Source organism: Triticum aestivum, chromosome 2A (genome assembly GCF_018294505.1).
Source record: "Triticum aestivum cultivar Chinese Spring chromosome 2A, IWGSC CS RefSeq v2.1, whole genome shotgun sequence".
Taxonomy (NCBI): domain Eukaryota; kingdom Viridiplantae; phylum Streptophyta; class Magnoliopsida; order Poales; family Poaceae; genus Triticum; species Triticum aestivum.
In genome coordinates this window covers 700807320-700816598 of record NC_057797.1, presented here as the reverse complement: position 1 = coordinate 700816598, position 9279 = coordinate 700807320, and the positions used below count along the sequence as shown (strand labels likewise).

The 9279-nt window shown below is 52.7% G+C and overlaps 1 protein-coding gene across 1 annotated transcript; it reads right to left on the bottom strand.

The window, feature by feature from the left end:
• Positions 1-5902: 5902 nt before the first annotated feature.
• LOC123190358 (protein RGF1 INDUCIBLE TRANSCRIPTION FACTOR 1) lies at positions 5903-8028 on the bottom strand. The gene is made up of 4 exons (XM_044602986.1): positions 7738-8028; positions 7422-7622; positions 6891-7106; positions 5903-6735 (listed from the first exon to the last, which is right to left on the bottom strand). The coding sequence occupies exons 1-4, from the start codon at positions 7798-7800 to the stop codon at positions 6475-6477; spliced, it is 741 nt and encodes a 246-aa protein (XP_044458921.1). The 5' UTR covers positions 7801-8028; the 3' UTR covers positions 5903-6474.
• Positions 8029-9279: the final 1251 nt, after the last annotated feature.

The following is a 9279-nucleotide window of genomic DNA, read 5'->3' as shown; positions in this document are numbered from 1 at the left end:
TGGGCTGACCCAGCTAGCTGCTTTTTCGTTTTTGGGAGAATCTTAACTAGACTTTTCTTATTTTGTTTTTCTATTTGGGTTTTTCTTGCTTTTTATTTTAGGTTACTTTTCTTTCTCTTTCTGTTTTCTACTTTTTTGTTATTTTTTCATGTTCGTTTTAAAAACAATTATTTTCTGTTTCTATTATTAGTTTTTCATTTATTTTTTTCACTTCGCAAACATTATTTTAGATTTTTGAACATTTTTTGGAATCTTGAAGATTTTTATAATTTTCAAACATTTTTATGAAATCATGAATACTTTTTTTACAAATTTGTTGCATTTTCCTAAACCATGAACATTTTTTACATATTGGTGAAGATTATTTTGAAACCCGTTAACATTATAATGAATCGAACAACACTTTTTTAATTCGTGAACATTTGTTCAAACACACAAACATTTTTTTCAAAATCATGAAGATTTTTTTGAATATGCAAACTTTTGTTTCAAAATCGCAAACATTGACATTGGATCCACGAATATTCTATGATTTCTTGAACCTTTTTGTCAAAACTCAATTGAAATTTGGAAGTTTTTTTATATCCCAAATTAATTTACAAAACAAAGAGAAAGCAAAGGGAAATAAGGGGCATCCCACCCCTCATATCGGCCGGACCAAAAGGGCATGCAGGGGACGGGTAAGAGAGTATCCTGTGATAGGGAGCATAGGTGCTCCCATGATACGGACTTCTGGGCCCTTAGATCTCAGATCCAACGACATACGAGGAGCTGCTGTACTTGCACGCATTTTTTAGATTCTACGAGGGCTTTTTTGCAAAAATGTTCATCATTTCACAAGAGATCTTGGATCTGAGATCCAACGGCCGAGCTCGCAAGGGAGCACCTAAGCTTAGGTGCTCCCGGAACAGCAGATATTTTCCCGAGGACGGGCGTGTGTGCTGGCTCGTTCACTAGCATGTAGCGCGCTAAATAGGAGGTCCCTCTAGGTGGTTGGGGGCTAGTTTTGGGATACTTCTTAACGGGTTTAGGTATATGTCATTGGGTTTATTTTATTTTCTCCGTTTTATACTGGTTTCCTATAATTTTCTAGTGGTTTTCATCGTTTTCTCTTTTTTATTGTTTTTTTTGCAGGGTCTTTTTATTGGTTTATCTGGTTTTCTCTAGCCTTTTTCATATATAATTTCCCTGTTTGCTTGTACTTTTTTGTTCTAACAATTCATGATTTAAAAAACATGTACAATTTCAAATTCCTGAGCGAATAAATTTTTTTCAATTTCATGAGCATTCAAATTAGTGAGTGCGAGTGACGCTTGCTCAGTTGCTCGTGGCTACTGGTATGCTTTGGGCCCGTCCCATGTTGCAACGTGCGATGCAGCCCACCTTCCAGAGCAAAGTGTGTGTTATGCTTCAATGACACTCAATTTTGTTTACGAAATGCCATCACGATCACTTTGATTGATTGGACCAGTTTTTTCGAGTAGTGCATTTCGGAGACCGAACTCCTTGGAGGCCTTAATTTTGAACAATTCAAAATTAAAAAAAATCATTTCAAAAAATTCTGAAAAAATATACATGTATGCTAGGATGTAATATGTATGTGTGTAAACATCTGAGGATAAAATACATTAAATTGCGAGCTGCATAATGAAAAACAAAATCTTGGACTTTGAGAAAAAAATAGTGCATGTGCTAAAAAGTCAAAAAAAAATTGTAGCTCCCAATCTATCGTTTTTGATTTGAAAATTTACACACACACGCACACACACACATTATGTCTCCATTTGGCATTTACACATCTCTCCCCTCAGAACGAAAAAAAATCGAGTTGACTTCGAACGAGATGGTTCCTCCGTCGGTACAACATTTACAACCGCTCGTTTTGTTTATGAGATGACATGACGATCACTAGGTTGGACTATTTCTCCACTAACAACAAAAAGACTGGCCAGACTATTCGAACGAGATTGCTCTTTCTCGAATAGAGTAATGGCGAGAGAGGCGTAGGCACAGATGCGTAGCACTAGAGACACGAAGGCGTCGTACGAGTCACCGTCGAACCCTAATAAATTTCGGGCATGCTACTCGCTAGCATCCAAACGTACGAAGTCCTCTAGGTTCAGTGCACCACCTTCTAGGAGTAGGATATCATAGGCAAATCGAACAGTTCCTGGAGTCCTGCTTGCGGCGGTCACGAGATTGCACTATCTTATTTTACCCGGCCGACACCGGATAGCCATCTTGGCCGGGAGCCGGCCAAAAGGGAGTTCATCTCATCCAGTCATCTTGCAAAGCCTCTCGAGAACTTAACACGGCATGGGGAAAACTGCCCGCTGCATTTCTTTTTTCCTGTCAGCATCTCATTCTCTACCATCAGAGCTAAAGCACGCAAGGTTTACCAACTCACACGCTCACAGTAACACCGCACACTCCTGGCGGTGCTTCGCGGCAACTTTCAGCGCACAGTCAGTGAGTGATGCTAACACCATCTTCAGCCGCGTCCCCGACAAACTCCCCAGACTGCTTTTTAACACCTGCGTTCAAAAAATGGTCCAGTCGTGTTTTTAAAAACCCGTTTTTCTCTGGTTTGGGTCAAAACTGGCGTCGGCGGACCCATGCTGAATCCAGTGCGTTGGGGGACGTCGGAGGAACTGATTTTGGCGCAAACGGGAATGAACCCGCCAAGTCAGCGACACGCCGCTTCGTCGTCCTCATTGCTCCGGTTTTCACGGGAATCAATGCCAAGGCTGCCGCACTATCGCGCTGGTCGGCCTCCATTAATGCCTCACGGGCGGTGCAGTGAAGGCGTTGCAACGCACGTCCCGCCCGCTCTCGCCACGCGTCACCCGGCATGCAGGTTCTTACCGTCCCGCTTCAGCTATAAAAGCCAACCTTCCCACGGCCGCCTCAACGCTGATGGGCGGCACGAATGGTGGGGCGTGCCCGTCCGCACCCTACGAGGAGATCAAGGCCCGGCACCACGGACGGGAGGAGGGCGGCGTCGTCGTCCTCGACAGCGACGAGGAGGACGCGCCCGGGCCGTCCAACCCCCCGCGCGTCGGCGACCTTGGTCAGGGGTGCAGCAGGGATGACGGCAGCTCCGGCGGGGCGCAAGGCGGCGACTACACCCAGCTTTACAGGCTCCTCGGCGTGTAGAAAGCGGACGGCGGCCGCAGCGTAATAGGGCTAGGCGTAGTTTGTTTGTTTTTTGTTTTTTTATGTTTAAATTTGAATGAAAAATCGCCGAGTTTGTGCCAAATTCGTATCTAATCGCCGAGTTTGTGCCGATTTAGGAACGACAACGTAGAACGCAATCGCGTCCATGCTGAAAGTAAACGCCGGCTCAGCCCCAGTTGGCGTTTTTTCGGCGTCCTGGGACGAACGGCTGGAGATGCTGTAATGGTGGGAGCGTGCAGGGCCCGTCGGGGGCAGACCGGCAAGGAGGTCAACAAGATCCAATGCCGGACGAATATCTCCAGAGACGGACCGGAAGCAAGCAAGCCCACATGACACAGTGCCCCGCCCAAAGCAACACGGTGCCGCCCCACTCATATGATTCACAGAAGTCACAGGTCAAGACGTGACCCGTGCCGTGTAGTCAGTGAGCTAGTACGTATACTAGCACTATGCAGATGCTAGTGCACAAGAACTGCACACGCACAGTTTGCTCCCGTCCTGAACCGCCTGATAACCACATGATAAGAACGCAGCCGATGATGTTTTTCCCGTCTGATTCATGCCTAATTGCGTAGGGCCGGCGCATTATTTCCGTCCGTCTTTGCTGGTTTCCGAAGGAAGGAACCTGCTGACGCCCCCTCCCGATTCCTGGGACCTGGCCCGAACCTTTCAGCGTCCCCTTTTTGAACGAAGCACCACTTGCCGCCCCCAAACGGCCAAAGTCACAGACTTTCTGAATTTTTCTCCGCTGGACTTCAGAGCTAGCGAGGAAAAAAACCGCCCGTGCCCTGCTAGTCCTGCTGCTGGGAGGAAAGAGACCCGACGGGCCACTTGCTAAAAGGGGTTCAGATAGGAGTTTAGGGAAACAGTTCGTTGATTTGTACGCACATGGCCCTCTCCGTCACTGAGATTGGGCGGGATCGACCGCCTTTTTTCTTGGTTATTGTTAATCGTGTGGATGAATCATGGATGAAATCGTGTCGTTGGGTCTTCGTCCGAACTTATCTGATCGAAAGAGGCGTGCCCACCAAGGAGTGGGACTGAACTGACCGTCGCCACTAACTAGACTCATATTGGATTTTATTCGCGTTCATGTGGGGGATATATAATACTACTGTCACACACGATGCAGATGCAATGGTGACCGTGAGCCCCGACGGCAGTCCACCCACCCACTCACTCGCTCGCCGATCCAGCCCCGTCACAAAGTAGTAAAGGAGGAGGAAATGCACCCCCAAAAGCTGGTTGAAACCATTCACAGCAGTCGAACACATGAGCACCGGCAGGCAGTGGTGTGCCGATGACTCGTTGCTGCTTTGGAAAAGCGTGAGTTATCTCGTTTCACTGGACGTAAACGTCGTCCTGGGGTCCATGTGTCAGCGGCGAGGTCACGAGAATCCGGTACGAGGCCGCGCGTGCGCCGAGCGGTTTCGTATGGTAGAGAAACGGAGCGAGGACGGCGGCCATGTTGCTTTCGCCGTGGAAAAAGCCAATGGCAACTCGAGAAATATCCGGGCGTGAGACAGGAATCCAGACCCAATCCACGCCCGTGGGTGGACCGCGCGTGCGAGCGCAGATCCTGACCTAACCCCACGGTGACCGCCGCCGCCGCCGCAGACGACTGGATTTGCTACCCTAAAAAGCGGCCGTCCGATGAAGACGCCCGGCAAGCCCACGCCGCTGTGGACGGCGCGCATGGACGGACCGCCGGCGAGACGAGAGGGGCGGAGCGCGTGCGTGCGTGCGTGCTACGGGCACGCGCGGCGGGGCGGTGATCGGTGAGTGGTGGGCGGGAGTGGCAACGTCAGGCACGCGTGGGGCGGCGGGATCGCCATTTTTTCAATTTCCCAGGCGTCGCCGCGAGTGCGCGGCGCGTGCGTGCCTGCATGCGCCACGGCGCAGCACGGCCAGGGTCGCCCTTCCGGCCATGATTCGCCCATAGACCAGCGCCTGTACCACCTGTGTACAGTGGAGAAACAAGAGCGTTGGATCGATCTAGGTCGGGGACGAGGAGGGTGGCCCACACGTACGGGAGCTAGATCCAGAGCGAGCGAGCGAGCGAGCGAGCGAGCCCCACGCACCGCCGTCGCGTGGCGCGCCGTGCCGCACACATGCCAAGAGAAAACGGACGGCCCGCATGCACCGCATCCGCCCCGGCCGGCGCCGTCCTCCCTCCTGCTAGACCGACCTTCCCTAGACGGGAGACGAGATAGTATCTCCGAGCTTGAAGCACGTGGCCCTGCCAGTACACGTAGTACAGCATCATTGGCATTTTCGTACGGCCCATCTCAACCCTAGATCGGCCGATCCAGCCGTATTCATTGCTACTGCCACAGACGGGGGCACACAGAGGCAGCCCTGCCGCCCGCGTTGAATGGCGGGCGGGGGTTGGGCCGGGCAGAGGGTTCCTGGCTCTCCCGTATGGGCGGGGCGCAACGGACGGGCGAACCGGTCCGGCGACAACGTCGGCATCGCCCGGCAGCTTTCATGGATGGCGGGTCAAGCAAGTTAGGCGAACGGCAGGCCGGCCGGCTTCGTGCAGCTGACGGTGCCACAGTGCTCCCACTGCCTCGCCTCCGTCTCCTCCAAATCCGCAGAGATTTTTCTAGCACCGGCACAGCACCCTCTCAGGCGCTCACAGTCACAGGTCTCCCTGCATTGCAGTCAATTCAAGCATTCACTGATGATATAAGGAAACGGGCAAGAGGAAGAAGAAGAAGAGGAATTCAAGCAAGCAAGCAAACAAGCATGGTGACATTGAAGAAGGCCGTCAGGAGCAGCAAGCATTCTGAGCGTTATTACAGGACGACGAATATCAACACCAGTCTCGCTACCATTCCCCATCTGTGATAGTATACATATATGTACATCTACCATATCAAACACACCTAAGAACAACCAGCGCCTACAAGGAAAGAAAGTTGCAAAACTTAGTAGACTGCTAGCTACCACCATAGAGTAAAAACTACGGCTACTACCTCCCGCCGTTCCGGGGAGACACAACACTCAAACCCTTCCTTCCTGTTACCAGCACAGTAACTGTTTTTGTAGTAGTGACTATGACGAAGTAGTGGTAAGATGCCGCATTGCGTTGCACCGGCCTCCTCGTCCAGAAGCGCAGAGGTGCGGCAATGGCGGCTCGTTATTTTTTGCTTAGGCTCCTTCTCCTTCTCCTTGGTGTATAGAACAGAACGCAACAGGAAAACTCTAGAGGTAGGTAGGTATGGATGGATGTGTATGCTACAGTGGGTACCGGCGAGGGAGGTGGGCGGGGGCGGGCGATGCGATGCTCTTGCTCTAGAACTCCACGATGAGGCTGCCGAAGGGCGACCGGTGCGGGATGCCCTTGCGCCGCTTGGCGGAGCGGTAGCTGTTGGCGGTGGCCGGCGGGGTGGACGGGGAGAAGCTCTGTACCACGCTGCTCTTGTCGCTCCCGCCGCTGGTGATGGTGGACGAGTCGTCTGAGTCCGACGCCGCCGCCTTCTTCAGCTTCAGCTTCATCTTCTTGCCGCCGGCGTGCCTCTTCCGGCCACGGAACTCGCCGGAGGTGCCCACGATCTGCGCGTCCACGCCAGAACAGTTAAATCACAATGCCGCTCCAGAGCACGCCCAGTCCAGGCGAGCTGAGCTGAACTGAACTGAACGAATCTAGTAGAGGCGTTGACCGACTCGGCGGTGCAGAGCACCACCCATTAGTGGAAGAAGCTACGTACCTTGCATCCGAGGGAGCAGAAGCGGAAGGTGTCGAGGAGGCTGCGCTCGCAGACGTCGCAGGTGTTGGTGACGCCCTTGCCGGGCCTGGGCTGCGGGCGCTCGTTGAGGAAGACGACGCGCGCGCTGTTGATGATGTAGGTCTGCACGCCGGTGATGTCCAGCACCTTCTGGATCTCCGACACGCGGATCACGTCGTGGTACGAGGACCTCCTTATCTGCCAGCAATGGAACAATATACCAACAAAAATCGTCAGAGAGAAGCTAGGGATGAGATGAGATGGAGCAGGGGGCAGCTCCAACAAGGAAGTTAGTTAGGCGGGTTCTTGGATGCGTGTGGGGGAAGAGAGGCCGTTGGGGGGCTGGAGGACACAACAACACCAACTGCAAATCTAGCAGCTCGGAGAGGGACTTTCGTTGGTGCGCTTCAACGGAAACGAAACAGGGAGCGTCTTCTTCTCCGGCCGGCGCGGATGAAGATGAATCCAATGCGAAGAAGAGAAGGAAAGAAATGGTCTAGTTCTAGTAGTTACCTGGATGGCGTGGTGGCCATGGTGGTAGGCGAGGCACTGGGAGCAGAGCGCGCCGTTGACGCAGTCGAGGCAGTACATGTTGCACTCGCACTTGTGGGCGTCCGCGTGCATCTTGCATTGCCCGAAGAAGCTGGTCGCCAGCAGCGGCTTGAGCCACGGCGGCCACCGCTGGTTCTCGGCCTCGTCGCACTCGCCTCCGCCCTGCCGCATTCCATCCGCCATTAGCCAGAGAACCAAGCAATAAAACCAACCAGCAGAGCATTTAATCGCACGGAGAAGAAAAGGCGAACAGGGGAAGCAGGGATTTGGAGGCTACCATGTGGCCGCCTCTGGCGGTGTTGATCCTGAGCAGCAGCGGCGCCTCGTCGTGGAATGTCATTTCGGTCCCGAACCAAACACGGCAAGCGGCAGAGGAAGGAGGAGGATGCGAGGGGAGCGCAGAGGATTTGCTTGGGAGGGAAAGAGGAGAAAGGGTGAGGGGTGCTTTGGAGGGAAGAAGTGGAGGCGGAGGAAAGCCGAGGCGGTCTTTGTAGACCGGGAGGGGGGAAAGGTCGCGAGTGTCACAGCACTGGGTAGACAATGGTGGTGGTGAACCAAACCAGCAGGGGGAGGATGCTTTCAGGGGCGCGTTTGTTCCGTAGCGCCCGTGCTTAACTGCTTATCCGCTCCCGCCCGCCCGGGTCCGGGTCCGGGTCCCGTGGCGTCGCCGGCCAACCCGGCCTGGACTTTTGGACCCTCCTCCCCTCTCCTCGATTGCTTCGTGGCGACTCACCCGGTGGCTCGGCCGTGTTGTCCTGTCGAGAGGGACTCGCACCGGTGCAAGTGCAACAGTTGTGGCAGCGGCAGCGGCGGTGCGGGGCAGAGGCCATCAGCACTGAAGTCGGGCGTGGCCGGGTGCGGGTCGGGTCGGGCCGCGTTGCCATCCGATAACAATCCGGCCGACTACGTGTCCTCGCCGATGCTTGCAGCTCGGTTTGTTTTTGTTTACGCGTGCGTGGTGCTTCGTGCGGCTTCTTTCCTGGTTCGTCACTCGGCTTTGCTCCGCCAATGCCGCTCTACGGGAGTGCATATTTTGGCTGCTAGGGGAGTGGGGGCACAGGTGCCGAGGGAAGCACCGAGACACGTTTTCTCCGCGGAAAAGTTACCACCACTAACCACGCCATTAGCACAGCACTACCCTGTCAAAGGTGGAGGGAAAATAATCACCATGCCGTCCACCCCGGTGCGTTGTACCCAGTGGACGGAGGAGGGAGGGATCGGATGCTCGCTCTCGCATTCTGAAGTGGACGCTGTCACGGGCGTAGCTCACTGTTGCGAATATAATAAAGATGCTTTAGGTAATATGGGTGCACCCGGTCTCGGTGCATGCATTCATGGCCGAGTTTTCTCCTCTCCCGGGAGAAAAGGAGCGGAAAATTCTCTCCCCTAATCAAAGTTTAAGAAAAGATTGGGACATCCTGAACAATCTGAATGTGAGCGTGTATTGTAGCAGCCCAGGGTGGTACCCTAATTACAAGGAAAATGCTGTTTCATTTTTTCTTCATCATTGCATCATGCCATCATCTTATCATGCTTTAATCTTGAAAATGAGGTTGAATTAAAACCTCAATGTTTTTAAAATACCAACCCAATAACATGCATACATCTCTGATCTATTTACAAATCGACGGAGTATCAGGGAGATACATATATTTGCAAAATTTATATTGTTATTTCATTTAATACAACGGAGATTGTGGATCCATACAAGCGGCTAGATGCTTTGTTGGGGAGTACTACTGCTCACCTACAGGCGTGGGGGCAGCGCAAGATTGGCAACGTGAAGTTGCTGATGCGGGTGGCTAATTGGGTCATCCAC

What these genes read in the sequence shown, in the direction of transcription:
- LOC123190358 (XM_044602986.1), bottom strand. Translation starts at nt 7,800, where the DNA reads ATGACATTCCACGACGAGGCGCCGCTGCTGCTCAGGATCAACACCGCC. An exon ending in CCGCCAGAGGCGGCCACATG is followed by an intron (nt 7,623 to 7,737) that starts GTAGCCTCCAAA and finishes GGAATGCGGCAG; the next exon opens with GGCGGAGGCGAGTGCGACGA. An exon ending in ATGGCCACCACGCCATCCAG is followed by an intron (nt 7,107 to 7,421) that starts GTAACTACTAGA and finishes CATTGCTGGCAG; the next exon opens with ATAAGGAGGTCCTCGTACCA.